The 16,275-nt window shown below is 42.2% G+C and overlaps 1 protein-coding gene across 2 annotated transcripts in view; it reads right to left on the reverse strand.

The window, feature by feature from the left end:
* HTT (huntingtin) overlaps positions 1–16,275 on the reverse strand; it is a 114,207-nt gene that overhangs the window by 70,859 nt on the left and 27,073 nt on the right. For both annotated transcript variants that reach the window (XM_081876178.1, XM_081876177.1), the window contains 14 exons: positions 13,527–13,604; positions 12,530–12,888; positions 11,047–11,170; positions 10,755–10,870; positions 10,221–10,332; positions 9,242–9,382; positions 6,484–6,642; positions 6,290–6,387; positions 5,168–5,307; positions 4,953–5,016; positions 4,188–4,288; positions 2,649–2,795; positions 1,527–1,647; positions 1,265–1,341 (listed from right to left, as the gene is read on the reverse strand). In XM_081876178.1, the coding sequence (XP_081732304.1) occupies positions 1,265–1,341; positions 1,527–1,647; positions 2,649–2,795; positions 4,188–4,288; positions 4,953–5,016; positions 5,168–5,307; positions 6,290–6,387; positions 6,484–6,642; positions 9,242–9,382; positions 10,221–10,332; positions 10,755–10,870; positions 11,047–11,170; positions 12,530–12,888; positions 13,527–13,604 (1,837 nt within the window). The remainder of the gene's footprint in view (positions 1–1,264; positions 1,342–1,526; positions 1,648–2,648; positions 2,796–4,187; positions 4,289–4,952; positions 5,017–5,167; positions 5,308–6,289; positions 6,388–6,483; positions 6,643–9,241; positions 9,383–10,220; positions 10,333–10,754; positions 10,871–11,046; positions 11,171–12,529; positions 12,889–13,526; positions 13,605–16,275) is intronic.

The raw sequence follows: 16,275 nt of genomic DNA on the forward strand, positions 1-16,275 counted from the left end.
CTCAAAAAGTACAGTCTCTGCTGCGCCTTCTTCACAAGCCCCCTTGTGCTGACACTCCAGGACAGATCCTCTTGTAATTCAATACCCAAAAATCTGAACGTTGTTACCCTCTCCACACAGACCCCATCAATCAAAACTGGCTGGACATTGCTCTTCTGTCTCCTGAAGTCCACCACAAGCTCCTTTGTCTTCCTTGTATTTATGAGCAAGTTGTTAGCTCTGCACCACTCTGTCAGCCGCTCCACCTCATCTCTATAGTCCGTTTCACCCTCCCTTTCAGAGATGAGCCCAATCACGGTTGTGTCATCTGCAAATTTGACAACCCTATTACTAGGGTGAGCAGCGACACAATCGTACGTGTAGAGAATATAAAGGAGCGGACTAAGTACGCATCCCTGTGGTGTTCCTGTGTTAGTCTTAAGCGTATTAGAGGTATAAGGGCCCAACTGAACCCTCTGGGGGCGGTCTGACAGAAAATGCAATATCCACCCACACAGTGATAACGGGAGCCCCAGATCTTCCCGTTTAGACATCAGACGTTGTGGTAGAATGGTATTAAATGCCGAGCTGAAATCTAAAAAAAGCAGTCTGGCATAACCACCACCCCCACCCCCACCCCCCGCTGCTCCAAATGTGCAAGAACGGCATGGAGGGCAATCGCCACAGCGTCCTCTGTATAATCTCCATAAGGAAACAGGCACAGAGAAAGATACAGACTAGGGATGTGGAACTTGTTCCCCCCCTCTGGGTATTGTTGGACTACAACTCCCAAAGTGACTGGGGCAGATATGAGTTCGAGACCAACATCTGGAGGGAGGGACACAGGCTCCCCATTCTTTGCACAGACATCAGTTATCTACTAAGAATTTTTTTAAGATCCCAAGAAAAAATTAAAATTAACATTTCTGATCCGCTCTCTCTAGCAGGTTTTCATGCCTTTGATGAGAGCAGTAAGGAACTAAGTATCACACAAAAAGTAAGCTGTATAAAAAGTTAACTTCTGAAAAGAAAATTATTCCACCTTATACTCGAATACCACATATTCCTCTTCACTGGAAAAAGTTTTTGTTTCTCAAACCTTTATACTTATTAAGTTAAACCATCTTTTAAAATTATCTGACTTTCTAGACCTCGATATGACAGCCTATCACACTAATTTTGAAATTTCATTCTCTTTAGGGTTCAATGGCAAATAAGCTAATAAGACCGTATGACGGGTCCTCTGTTTTTGTAAACATGAACTCTAGAGGAGGAAGAAACATACCTGCAGTGCCATCCTCCGCTCCAGGTGCAGACTGGAAATGATGTGGACAGAAGACACAAAGCTTCACAACAACCAAACTAAAATACCAAAACAGAAAATACATTTCTATTAATAACATGGGGAAATATGAAGCATGACGCAGCATTCCCACCCTTAGCCTCCATTATGGATGATTGAGATAGCAATGCTTTATATACAGAAGATGTAAAAATCATCTGAATATATTTAGAAACCCAGCTGGTAAACTTCCAGACAAACTCACTGTTAGAGATCTTGATGATGATGTTGTCAAGGCATGGGAAACTGCAGAAATAACTCTAGAAAGGTTATTTTCCATTGTGACATCTGTTGGACTTGGTAGTATATTATATCCTCTGTATGTTCTAAAACAAAAGCAATAAATAAATAGGCATTACTTTTTCCCTTTAAAAGTTGAATAGCACCTTGTTGAATGAGGGAGGAATTGAATATAATTTGTGATCTTCACCGTCCCATGTGAGATCTCCCTGATGTATATTCCCAGGGTTGTTGGGTTTTAATGACTGATTTTTCTATATTTTTAGTGGTTCTTGTTTTTATCTGCAAGCTGCCACGAATCCCGTCAGGGAAAAAGGTGGGGGTATAAATAAATAACATCCTGCTCTCTCACAGATCACACACACAAACCTATATACCCCCCACACCTCCCTCTTTCTCTGTTCAAGTGCATCTCTCTCAAACAGACACACACACACACAGAGTCCTAGCATTCCCCTTGCTGCCAAAATATCCCAAAAATATTTTTATAATATTTTTTTAAACCATGGGCACCAGGTTGGCAATCCCTTTCTCAAATATACTCACAGGATAAAAATACAAACCAAAAATTAATACCAGCTAGGAAGCTTGCTAAATTAGAGAATGGTTAACCCAAGTCTTGGAAATTGCAGAAATTGATATATTAATGGATATTTCATGTAGGAGAAATGGATTAACTGTTTCAGTTTTGTTAACAGCTAAACATGCATCTTTTATTTATTACTGAGATACACAGTGTAACATCATGGTATTGGACTGTAATTTGTTTCTGTAATTTTATTTTGGAAATTAAAAGTTTAAAAACAACAACACCCAAAAACCCAAAAACAACAACAACAACACCGTCAAGCCTTAAGATGCAGTGTAAAACAAGTCCTTATTCCTGCAAATTTACCATGAACAACCCGCTTGCATCAATGAGACACTATTGCATAAATATCCTCGATCAAAAGTAAGAGAAGCTGCTATTGAGGGCGAAGTGAAAACTTTTGAATGCTGTAAAGAAATGGGGTCCAGCTGGTTATGCAGGAATTTGACTCAACATAGTTTTCTTGCCAAGCAATGAGACGATAAAGCATAACTCTACCTGGTGATAGTGCTTACTGCAAAATGAGAAGCAGGCTGAGTTTCATGCATTAGCAGCTTTAGATAGACGCTACTTTGGTCCCTTGCCACAGCTACTACTGGATCAGCTTGCCCCTGGTCACAGTTATAGAACAGCTTTGGAACCAGCCTGAAACAGAGAACAGAAGGCCTCAATGAGGGTCAACTATGGAAAAATAGTGAAACTTAGATTGTATGCAAGCTTCCTCGTCTTCAAAATCGAAGTGTGATATTCATTTAAAGCAACAGGCAAACGCTACCTGTTAGCCTTAATAGGCTGTCTACCATGAAGAATCTTAAACACTTCAGATTTTACTCCACATTACAAAACTTATTATGGCCAACATTTTTAATTCATTAAGGTATTTGGCTTATATGGACAAATCATATTCAAACATCTACTAATAGATGCACTGACGGAACATACAATATATTTTATAGAAAAAGCTGCTTAGATTAGTAGATCTATTAGTAAACTTCCACATCTGAGCTCCAACACAATCTCTCTAGCACAGAGGCTCTTCCTAATAGCCATGGCGCTATCTTTTCCTAGAATGTGAAATCACCAAAGAAATGAGGTGGTGATATGGAGTCAGCGGCCACTGAAAGTGAGCCGCAATTGTGAAGCCTTGGATAGGATCTTCCTCCATTTATCTTTAAATCTGATTAATAAACTGGCGCGTGGCAAAATGAGCTGTAGCGTGCAAAAAAATGAGCATGTTTAGCAACCCTGTAGGAGAGCAGTATAGAGGGACGCTCTGCAAGAAAGTAAACTAAATAAACTGAAAACAAGAAGAACTAAGGTTGCTAAGGCAAACAAATGGGTGGGGAGGGACAAAATATTTTTTGAAATATGTATGTGTGTGTGTGTGTGTGTGTGTGCGCGCGCGCATGTGTTTACACACGCACACACACACTTGTAAGACTCAAAGACATGGGGTAAGTTGCTAAATCTAAGGGAAACTAGGGAAAATAAAGCAACAATAAAATGAGATTAAAAACTGAAAATTTATCTGAAGAAGCAGGAGAGCCAGGAGAAACAACTTGCTGAGTCAGGCAGGAGAAAAAACTGAGGAGGAAGTACCTGTCTTCCACAAGTCCTTGCTCCTGCCTGAGGTCATGTGAGAGGAAATGCCCAATTCACTGTTCCCAGCATCCCATGAAATAAACTGAATGGTTTTCATGGGCTAATGGAGTTCAAATATGGTTCCACCCCAAGTCAAAGAAATCCACTTTTCAGTCCTCACAAAGGACTTGCAGTCTCTCTTTCCAAGACAAGGACTGCCAAACTATGTCCTGCAGCATCAAAATTCAGGAAACAGTCTTGCCGTTTGCCAAACCCAACAGAATATTGCTATGTATCAATACTCTCTACTCTGGCAATTCCTTTACTGCATGCAAGTATCACACATAACATGAATGCTAAGTTAATCCCCAATGCCTGCTTCAGAAAATTGCAAACTGAATGTTTTTAAAAGGCATATTAAGCAAATTTATTTTAATTATTTAATTTAACCAATACCTTATTAAAGCTGCAGCAGCAACGTGCCTCACTCTAGGGTCTTCATCTCCAAGCAGAGAAATGACTACATCACTGAGCATGCGCTCCTGAAGTTTTAAAAGCTATAGGAATTGGACAGCAAATACATGTACATTACAACTACTAGCAACAGTTTATTAACTGCAACTTCCACATTGAAAAAGGTAAGAAAATTGATGGTATGGTAACTAGAGATCACAATGTGTCAAACAATGAAGACACAAATTCTAATTTCATCTTCAAAGGCATCTCATTCATAGATACCCTTTTACACAAAGGACACATTGGAAATCCTATGCAAAAATTTAAGTGCCTCTTTTCAGTCCTGGCCCACCAATGAGGTGGGGTGAAGCACCTGCCTCAGGCAGTGGAAGAGCAAGTGGTGGAACCCCACCCCACTGCTGCAGTGACCCCCTCTGGCCAGCAAGATGGAGGCATTCTGTGCATGGCACTGCCATTAGTCTTCCTTGCCCTGGGGCCGAGAAGATGAGTAGCAACGCCTTCCACAATGCCCCAGCTCTGGCAGAGTTCAGTGAGAAAAGAGGCATTCTGATAGCAGTGGAAGCACAAGGTGAGTCAGCAGCAGATCTCTGTTTCGCCTCAGGTGGTGAAATGGGACAGGCTGCCCCTGTCTCTTTTTCATATGCATTAAAATCCATCTGCTTCAACATGGAATTAACTAGCTACTTTCTGTTAAGTAAACCTGACAACCATAAAAGTGAAGAGTTTCATAGAACAATTACTCACTCCGGTATAATGATGTGCACCTCTGTGCAGGTGGTTAGCCCCTCCTTCCAAAAAACTGATTAGCCTTAAATGAAAGATAGGGAGATATAGTACAAGAGATTGTTAAAAGTTGAGCAAAGCAAAGCAAAGCCTTAAGGAGTAACAACTATAACTTAATTTTTAAAAGAAAAAAACATAAATAAAGCTGGGAACAAAATTCTGAAATAATATCTTACCGAAAATCTATCTCAGCAAGGGTTTCCAGTAGCTCAGTCCTAACCAGCCAATAGGAACTATTCCTCAGTGTAAGGAGGTCAACCATTAATTTTAAACCTAGTGCACTATAGTTGCTACTGCACAAACTCATGATGCAATGCTAAGGAGGAAAACAAAAAAATAATTGTTTTAAATAGTATAATTAGTACATAGTAGTACGTATCATTTAAACTTTATAAAAGCTTACAATCTTAGTATTTGCATAGTATTTTTGAACTGGACAATCTGCCTATTATGATAAATCTATCAATACAGCAACATCTAAATAAATAAAAGTTAAGTATTTATTACATTGAATAGGAAAACAAAGAAAGCCTCACTAGTGCACTAAAGCAATCAAGCAGATGAGCCATCAGAATCTGAAGGACTGTTGCACAGAAGAGGGCAAAGACTTGTCAGCTGACCAAGAGGGCAGGATTAGATCTAAAGGTCTTAAATCAGGCATAGGCAAACTCCGGCCCTCCAGATGTTTGGGACTACAATTCCCATCATCCCTAGCTAACAGGACCAGTGGTCAGGGATTATGGGAATTGTGGTTCCAAACATCTGGAGGGCTAGAGTTTGCCTATGCCTGTCTTAAATTATAGGAAGGTTAAATGTTGCTGACAATTAGGAGAAACATCTTGACAGTAAGAGCAGTAGGACAGCAGGGGGCCTGTTGACCCCACAGGGACACACAACAAGGAAGCAAAGGTACACACAAAGGTGTGGAGAAAAGAAGCTCAAGCTCCTGGAGTATTATATTGGAGGAGGATGGGGGGATGGGGAGTGGGGAGGAAAAGCCTGGCTCTAGCAGTTTATATGCTCTGCAACACCCCAGGAGCACACCATAGGAGCCTTATACCATGTGAGACTATTTGACAATGGAATCCTGCCTCACCCCACAGAACCATGAGTTGATCAGCAGTCCAAGGTGCAAAAGGTCTATCAATTTGTGCTGCAGAAAGTGGTTGTGGAAAAAAGCATCTTTGTTTACTGCTGGCTGCTTCAAAACTGTATTTGTGAATGCCTGTCTCTGCAACAAGACCATAGAGATGTGCTCTTCTTTTCAAATCTTATATTTTAGAGAGATTTCTGCTTACCCGTACAGCTGTACAAGCCAGTTTGCATGTGACGGAAGACTCATCTTTCAGAGTCCTTTGCAATAAGGGTATACAGTCTACTAGTGAAAAGCTGTTTCCTGGGAATAAGAAAAAACAAAGACAATGAATGAATGAAACTATTGAAAGCATTTTATGGTATAAATTCTGATTCTACAAATTAACCTGGTTATTACCTGTTGAAGCTCTTATGTTTGCTAGCCAATTTTCCACATCAAAGCGAGATTTACTGAGAATGGAGTAAACGATTGTTCCACATAAAATGGCAGTTGCTCCTCTAATCTGGGGATCGCCATGATCAATATAATTCACAATATCCTTTATATACTGTTCTTCTAGAAAAATAAATTAGGTACAGATAATAAAGAACTCTGTCTTGGTTTATAGGCTTTCTGTTACTTGCCATTTTCCACAGTGCTGAAATAAACTTTTAGACTTTTCTGAAGGAGGGCTTAAATTATATAACAGATATAAAATCCATGAAAACAATAAATCAAAGAAATGAATAATAAATGCAAATGAGAAAATGTTCTTTAGTCTTAGACTTCCATTTTTTTGTTACAGGTAAATATGGGTGTAGTTGATTATATTTTTTAATTAAGAGAATCAAAACTTAGATCTCCAGCTTTGAAATTCCACTGACTTTGGCAAAATGTCAAACACCTAGGATGCGTACAGTAGTTCCAAACAATTTATAAGGTTGGAACTAAGCATGAAGCAACAATTATCCAGCATTATCTGGGAACAGCCAAAGTTACGTGAAAGTAAGAAGAGAATTCCCATGTTGCCACCGCAAAAAGCATATCCCAGTTTCCTAGCCTTTACTGGAAGTGCCGAGGGGCTGTCAAGATATTCATTGTGGTTTATAGCCAAACACGAATTGCTGTTATTCCTCAAAGTAAAGTAAAGGTAAAGGTACCCCTGCCCGTACAGGCCAGTCGTGTCTGACTCTGGGGTTGCGCGTCCATCTCACTTAAGAGGCCGGGGGCCAGCGCTGTCCGCAGACACTTCCAGGTCACGTGGCCAGCGTGACAAGCTGCATCTGGCGAGCCAGCGCAGCACACGGAAACACCGTTTACCTTCCCGCTAGTAAGCGGTCCCTATTTATCTACTTGCACCCGGGGGTGCTTTCGAACTGCTAGGTTGGCAGGTGCTGGGACCGAGCAACGGGAGCGCACCCCGCCGCGGGGATTCGAACCGCCGACCTGACGATCGGCAAGTCCTAGGTGCTGAGGTTTTACCCACAGCGCCACCCGCGTCCCATAAGTAAGTACCGTAAATTTCGCTCCATAACACGCAGATTTTTCCTCCTAGAAAGTAAGGGGAAATGTCTGTGCGTGTTATGGAGCGAATGCCTACAGATGGCGGGGGAATCTGCTGCAGTTGTGAGCAGTCCGTGGCTCGCTTTGAAACAGCAAAGCGGGTGTAAGCGGCTCCTGTCAGCGAGCCGAGCCGGGAGCAGGGAGAGAAGCAGAGCGGGCTTGGCTGCTTTAAAACAACCCCGTCCTCTATGTTCCTCTCTCCTCCCCACTGAGCTGCTAAGCAGCAGCAAAGCTTTTCAGCCAGCCTAGCCGGGAGGAGGGAGAGAAGCAGAGCGGGGTTGGCTGCTTTAAAACAACCCCGTGCTCTCTGTCCCTGCCTGCAGTTTTTTGCTGTCCGATTTTGGATTAGCCACTGTAGGGGCTGTGTGTGTGTGTGTGTGTGCTTGAGCTATCATTCTCCTCCTCCTGCTTCCCGTTCACTCTCCCTGCGCTCTCCCTCCGACTTTAGAATTGACACTCTGTGTGTGTGTGTGTCTGTGTGTGAGAGAGAGGGCTCCTTCTCCTCCTCCTGCTTCCCGTTCACTCTCCCTGCGCTCTCCCTCCGACTTTAGAATTGACACTCTGTGTGTCTGTGTGTGAGAGAGGGCTCCTTCTCCTTCTCTTGCTTTCCGTTCACTCCCCCAGCGCCCCTGCGACTTCCAGCGCCCTGCGACTTTAGGGCCAGTTCCCTCTCTGCGTGTGTGTGTGTTTTGACCTCACTGCGCTTGTTGGGGGAGAGTGTTGGTCGCAATTTTTCTTGATTTGTCTCAGAGTGGTTACTATCATGGTTTCCTTGCCGGGGAGGAGGGAGAGACGCAGAGCCTGCTTGTTCTAAAGGAGCAAAGCCGGAGAGGAGCCTCTCCTGCATTATCAGCAGCATCTTTCTCCACACCCCCCATGCGTGCTCCTTGTCCCTTGAGTTCTTTTCCTTCCCTCCCACTTAAAACGTGGTTACAAAGCACAGATCCACATGGATCCTCAGCATTTTTGCACTAGGTCACCCCAAATTCACCATCAGATCACATAGCATATCCATGGCTACAGCCTGCACCAAAAAACACACGCACCCACTGTTTCATGGGGCCGCAATGGTGCAAAAATGTGGTTACAAAGCATGGATCCACATGGATCCTCAGGATTTTTGCATTGGGCTACCCCAAACTCACCGTCAGATCACATGTCTGTGGCCACAGCATGAACCACAAAAATCATACATCCACTGTTTCATTTAGAATTTTTTTTTTCTTGTTTTCCTCCTCTAAAAACTACGTGCGTGTTATGGTCAGGTGCGTGTTATAGAGCGAAAAATACGGTAACTAAGTCCCCTAAGAACGCCACCCCGCATTCCTCAAAGTATGACATAGTAATTCTTAGTTTACACATGAGGAAGGAATTCTTTCAATATGTATTTCTGGGTACTGAAGCAGAGTGGCTTCTTTAATTTATTGATTACATGTTTCTTTATTCATTCCTTCCCTGTCAGCAGGTACGGTAATAATGGCAATGCTCCAACTATGGACAGACGACTATTTCACTACAGACAAGATATCTGATAAATTTCAAAATAGTCAGAAATAAAAACGTTTTATTTTTTCACAAGAATACAAACAAGACAATATGAAATTCAACATACCGCACTCTTCTTTGGTGGCTTCAAAAGGCATTTTATAGAGTTTGCTGAAGAAAGCTTCAGGATGGAGTGCGACAGCTGCTCCTACACAACTCACTGCTAAGGCTTTTACGCTGACTCTTACATCTTTATCAGGAACCAGTGCTAAAGAAAAGATAATTGTACCTGACTATACATTTAATGAAATAAAATTCATTTAATTGCATAACACAAAACACCCACACTTTCAGTTTGTAATAGTTTCACCTGGATACTGCAGTAACGAGAAGCCATTATACAAAGTTATAGGAAGCAATATTTAAAATATTATGAAGTCAAGCTATGTAGTTAAATAGGGAAAAGTAACAAAAAAAGTAGACTGTTGGAATTGGAAATGGACAAAAAACACTAATTCCACTCCAGAAAATGTTGTCTTAAAAGAGAAAGGTTTTTAGGGCATTCTACTGCTATTTTCTGTATCCTGGAGGAATCTGTCCAGTTCTTCATCACCTGGTGAACTGCAGCCCTCACCAGATCTTTCCTAAAACCTCGGTGTATCTGAATATACCCCATCACATCATCAGCAAACGCCACATTCTATGGTCCTTAGTAATGGATACAGCTTATACAGTGGAACGCCTCCCTGTTTGTTGAACTAAATCCCACTGTGCCAGCTACAGCCTCTGCCAAAGTCTGTTGGACCCACAGCGCACCTGTTATATTATAGCATAGCTTTAAGACATCAGCAGAAAGCCAGTATAGTGGTGCATGGCCTATTGAACCTGCCACAGATTTAACTGTTCTTGACTTTGCCTTCTTTCATATGGCTTCAGCGAGTTGGAATCATAGCAACAAACCATGCTTTATGAAGCCTAAATTATGTTTTCAAACAAATCATTCATTTCAGTTCTTTGCTAATCAGAATTTTAGCCAATCAGGTATTAACCATATTAAGTGAGAGAAGCAGGAAGAGGTTGTTTCTAGTGGTATTTATACTACTTACCACCTTTCTCCCCTGTAAGAAGAAAAGAGGCAGCCAGGAGACGGACACAGTGAACTAGCGGAGCAGCATCTCCGTCCGTATAACAACCAATATCTCCTTTAATTCTGGAGAGCTGTTAAAAACAAGCAAAATTATATATTGGTAATAAAGATAGAGGTTCTTTGTAACAAAGGTAACAAATATAATGGCCCTTCGCTCTTTGCTCTATCCTGTTCCTGCAACACTATCTGGAGTTAAGCTACGGTTTGGCTTAGCATTACTTCCAAAGCTGGGCTTGCAGTTTGTCTTGCTTCAGACAAACTATGAGCTGTAGCCAAGGTTTTTTCTTGGCATACTGCTTGTGCACTTGCCCAGAGGAGATGAACGATGAGCTCAGGTTCAAAAGCAGCACTAAACCAAACCAGGGCTTAGCTCTGAGGAGTATTATATGGACAGGCCCTAAGAAAGATCATATTCTCCTGCCATTCACTGACATATTCCATTATAAACGGCTTTCAGATACACTTAACCCTTGAATGTGAACAACCGTCTTACCTTATTTTCATAATCATTGGGGTCCAGTTCTTCTTTTGATGTAAATTTGTCCATACTGCTGTTGGAAGGCTGTCTGCTATGACCCATGGTCTTTAATAAATGGGGTTGCTGAAGGGCTTAAAAAAAGAAAGCAATGAAAGTGATGGTTGACTTATACCTCAAACAATAAACATGAATATGTAGGATCTATGATTAGAAGTAAAAAAAAAAAAATGCCCTAAGAGAGCTTCATTCTAAATGAGACAGTTCAGTAAATATTTTCTCACAGACTTTCTCCTTATAATGAACATACCAACACAAGAATTTCTGAAAGCCTCAGCTGACTCATCCTGGAGGACATTTGCAGTTTCATCTTCCTCATCTTGCAGCTGTCCAATCTGCATTCCAGAATACTGGCTTTCAGTTCCCTCAAGAATCTAAAATGTAAAAGTGTAAAAACAGTTTAACAGTGCGGTTAATCCCAACTTAGAAATCTGTCTGTCACACATATTCTTTTATAGTTCCACAGCATCTCACAAAATCCTCAGGCTGTCATTTCTAGCTATAACCCTGGAAATGTTCCCCTTGAACCTTGAAGATGATCCAGAATGTGATGACCAGGCAGTTAAGCAGGGTAGCTAGATGGGGTCATGTGACACTGATCTTCAAAGTTATGCACTGATTGCTTGCAAACTACAAGCCCCAAATCAAGATGTAGGTACTGACAAAACAAAGCCCTGAACAGTTTAGGATCCAAGTACTTAAAAGTACTTAAAAGCTCCCGCTGCTCGGTCCCAGCGCCTGCCAACCTAGCAGTTCGAAAGCACCTCCGGGTGCAAGTAGATAAATAGGGACCGCTTACCAGCGGGAAGGTAAACGGCGTTTCCGTGTGCTGCGCTGGCTCACCAGATGCAGCTTGTCACGCTGGCCACGTGACCCGGAAGTGTCTCCGGACAGCACTGGCCCCTGGCCTCTTGAGTGAGATGGGCGCACAACCCCAGAGTCTGTCAAGACTGGCCCGTACGGGCAGGGGTACCTTTACCTTTTTTTACTTAAAAGACTGCCACTCCCAGTATCTATTGGTCCATGTTCTGAGACTAGCCTTCTTTCCCATAACAACAAAAAATTAAAGCAGCACTTGGATCCTAGATGTAGGGCATGCCTGGGTATGTTAACAGAAGACACACGTTTAACCCTGTTTGTGTGCAAGGGGATTTTGAGTGCACACACATATCCCCAGTCCTGAAAAGCAGCCACAAATACTTTCTACTGAGGGAATCAAGCTGAAAAAGGTTGTCCCTGTCTGCTTTAATTTAAATGGGTGGCAGAATCAGAAAGAAGGGGCTTCTCCTGTCCTCTCCCCTCCCCGTCACTTCTAGAATACCTTGTAGGGAGATAATATTCTTTGTTGTTGTTGTTGTTGTTTAGTCAATTAGTTGTTAGTTGTTTAGTTGTGTCCGACTCTTCGTGACCCCATTCATCGACTAAACAACAAAAACAATATTCTTAGTACTGCAAGGTATAAGATGTATAGTTAGTCTGCTCAGTGTTTGGAACTAGACTGACTCACTGCCCAATTTGGTTGTCTAGGATTATAGTTATGTAATGTAAAAATAAAGCAGCAGCAGAAGTGCTAAAATGACATCAAACCACCTCATGTTTAAAGAAACAGCAACCTTTAAAGTGCTACTGGATAAGAGGCAGGTATGTCTAAACCTTTACGTTCTGCCAAAAAACTAAGGGATGCAATGAATCAGACTTCCCAGTAACCACTTGGAATCCCACTGAGCACTCACCATTTCAGAACTGTCAGAGGGGGTGACGGCTGAATCAGGGCCTTCTGTAGTTGTCTGAGAGCTGTCACTAATGGGAGAGGAGGCCCGAGTGCCATCATTCAAGTCTACCAGAAGGTCTGACTGGACAGCACTGATTTGGCTGGAGCTTCCGCTAAGAACGTCATCATCAGCATCTCCTTTGTTAGCTGAAGTCAAATCACAACTTGTCAGATCTGACTCTGTCTGCAATGTGTGCTGAGAACGTGGTTGCTCAGTTATGATGTCATAGCTTGAGGAATCAGCTCCTGAACTTGCAGGCGTAGCTGTCGACAAAGCTGATGAAGCAGCCACTTCACTAGTTAAGTCACTCTTCATAGTAGCTAAAAAAAAAGGGTAAGAGAAACCCACAAAGATCCAGGAACCCATTAAAAAGGTAAGAGAAACCCATAAAGATCCAGGAACACCTAAAGCACCTACAAAATAAAATAAGTAAGCTAAATGTCTTAACAATCGCTTGCTAATATGCATATATCCCTATCTAATTTTTATATCCTGCCTTTCTTTAGTCATGGAACCTGGGTCAGTATATTAGTGGGTTCCAGGTGGTCACCCAATCTAAGCACTGAGTAGTGGCTTGGTTTCAGCCTTTATATAAGATCTTGACATATTTCATAATTGATTTGTTCTACATAATATCATACTAGAAATCACCCAAGATATTAACATAAACAAAATACTGTTCTCTGGAACTCATAGAGTTTTCCAACTAAAAGGCTATAGCCTTATGACCACAGGGACATTCACACACATCACAGAAGCACAGATGTCTTTTCCTGTCTGATCTTCAACAGCAACATTTCTATAAGTACAGTTTTTAGGTTAATTCATTTAAAACATTTTATCACTACATGCAGCCTTCTAGCTATAGGGCAATGTTTTCATGACTGACAAAAAAACTATAATGGGTGGAGTTGAACAGATTACAGAGATGTTAACAACAAACATGAAGAAGATCTACCTGCGAAACCGGCGCTGCTGCCTTCAGGTCTTGTTTCAGTGTCATCTTCCAAACCTTCTTCTCCTAGAAGTACTTTAGCTGATAACCAAGGCAATAATTTGTTTAGATTTTTTGCTTCTTGTAAAACTCTGCACACAACAATTCAATTATCTGCTTGCGAAGTATTTACTGTAATAGTATTTGTAATGTAATGTTTAAAAGAGATGTACTGTGAGGAACTAAAACAACATTAATAGAAAGAAAATACAATAACTAGCACCCCAAAAGATACTTAGAAATGGACCAGAAATGGATAGTGAGATAGTGGATAGTTCATATATTTAAAATATAAAGAGAAGGAAAAAAAAAGAGAAACAATGGTAGCATTTAAATAGCTGCTTTTTTTAGTTTCCTGTATAAAAATCTAGATCAGTGTCCCAGTCCAGAGAAGTGCAAGCACTTCCTTTTGCCCTTCCAAACAGATGTTGTCTAGAGATGCTTGGACTGGAGGAAGCGGCAGGCAGAAACTCTGACATGTCAGCAGTGGGCAGGCATCATTTGTGTTTCTATGGGTGAGGAAAAGCATCATGTTCACTTTGAAGAATAAAGTGGTTGGAATGCCACATGTATTGCCAATAATATGAAGAATCCACAGCAACAATAGGTATTTGCCTATTTAAAGGCAATGTGAGACTTACTAAAGGGCAATATATTTTTGTCTTCTGAGGAATTATCTCTGTCCAGCAAATCATTATTTATTAGACCTTCAAAGGTTCCACCAAGGGCTGCTTTTCTAATTTAAAAGGTAAGGAAGTCTGAAACACAGACTTCTCTCTAACTGCCCGTCTGGCCACCATTCTTGATCAGGAGTTCTGCCCAGGTATGTGGAATTTCCTCCATGCAACTGAGTAGGCTGAAAACTTCACCGACCCAGTAGCAGTTTTCATGCGGCTGCAGCAGATTTCATTTGCCTTGTCACTTTGGGAAATGAAGGTGGCCAATGCAGCTGGAGCCAGTTTGTGTGGTGTTCCCCTGCAGCACAGAACACCAGTAACATACTTTTTTTTAAAGGAAGCAAATGGCCCTTTCCCCCATGACACTACTTGGTAAGGTGGGAGGAAAAAGAGTAAAGCAATCAGGGTGACAGAGAAGTAGAGAGAAAGAAGCATGGGAGACGAGATGGAACTCTATGAGACCCCAAAGGCCAAGAGCCAAGAAGAATTCCTTCATCACCACCTTCTGGAAGGTTCCTTCTGGAACCTAGCTTACAGGAGGAACGAAGTCAGTGCAAACAACATTAGAGGAGACTGCTGGATCAGGCCAAAGGCCCATCTAGTCCAACATCCTGTTCTAGCCAACTAGATGCCTATGGAAACCCAAAAGCTGGATCTGAGCACAACAGCACTCTCCCCACTTCTGATTCCCAGTAACTGGCATTCAGAGGCATACTGCCTCCAGCAGCAGATAGACCCATCACAGGCAGGTAGATCATGAGTCAGCTCAAGTCACAACTGCTATTGGAAGCCACTTTTCAGGATGCAGACTGCAGTGTAATCAATATACAGTATTCCAGATTTATTTTACTTTCCCATCCATCTAAGGAGGCACAAGAACTCTAAATCAATGCCTGGATGTAACAATGGATTAGCTTAACAAAACCAGACATAAGGTTGGTGAGTAGGACAGCAAATCCAGGATTAGATGTTTAGCCTCTTCTGAAGAAAATGGTGCTCCTCTTGAAGGAGCAGGTTTAAACTGAAGTGCTGCTGGATCTGGTTTTGCTCCTAGGTAATCAGATTACAGACCTGGCCAGGAGTGCAACTGCACTGCTTTAGCTAGTGTGCCAGCTACTAACTTTCCTGGTAAAGGTAGACCTAGCCATTATCACATGTGACTCTGTCTAGGCTCAACCTAGACTACTGCAGTATGCTGTAATGTAGAGGTAAAGGACCCCTGAACAGTTAAGTCCAGTGAAATGTGACTATGGGGTGTGGCGCTCATCTCGATTTTCTGGTCGAGGGAGTCGGCGTTTGTCCACAGGTCTTGTGGCTAGCATGATTAAACCGCTTCTGGTGCAATGGGACACCGTGACGGAAGTCAGAGCGCACAGAAACACTGTTTACCTTTCTGGCGCAGTGGTACCTATTTTTCTACTTGCACTGGCATGCTTTTGAACTGTTGGCAGAAGCTGGGACAGAGCAATGGGAGCTCACCCCGTTGTGTGGATTCGAACCGCCAACTTTCCAATTGGCAAGCCCAAGAGGCTCAGTGGTTTAGACCACAGCGCCACCTGTGTCCCTTTATGCTGTAATGTAAGCCTCTATAGCTTAGCAAGTTTTTGCATAACTTTTTTTTTAAACAAATGCCTTCAGCCATCAGTGGTTCTGGCAGAAATCCAGGATTGTAAATAATGTCCTCTGCTGCAGAACAGATGGTACTGGCATAACATGGGATTGAGCTAATACAGATTCCTACAGAATACTGACACCATTTCATATACTGAAGTGTTTCTAATGGACAAGATTAAGATCCAGCTGATGGACACAAAGAGTATGAAGAGCACGGGTGGGGGACTTCAGGCCCACAAGCCATTCCTCTCTGTGTGGCCCTCAAAACTCTTCCCAGGTCATACCCTTCACGGGCCCTGCTTCAGGGCAAAGGCCCTGTGTTCTTCAAGGCCCTTGTCCTTGAATTCTAATCACTCTTGCTGGACTGGGTGGAAGACGGAGAGGAATGACTGTAGCAGCTAGCCTACTGTACAAAGGTAAAA

Source organism: Podarcis erhardii (assembly GCF_964252035.2).
Source record: "Podarcis erhardii genome assembly, chromosome: 9".
NCBI lineage: Eukaryota > Metazoa > Chordata > Lepidosauria > Squamata > Lacertidae > Podarcis > Podarcis erhardii.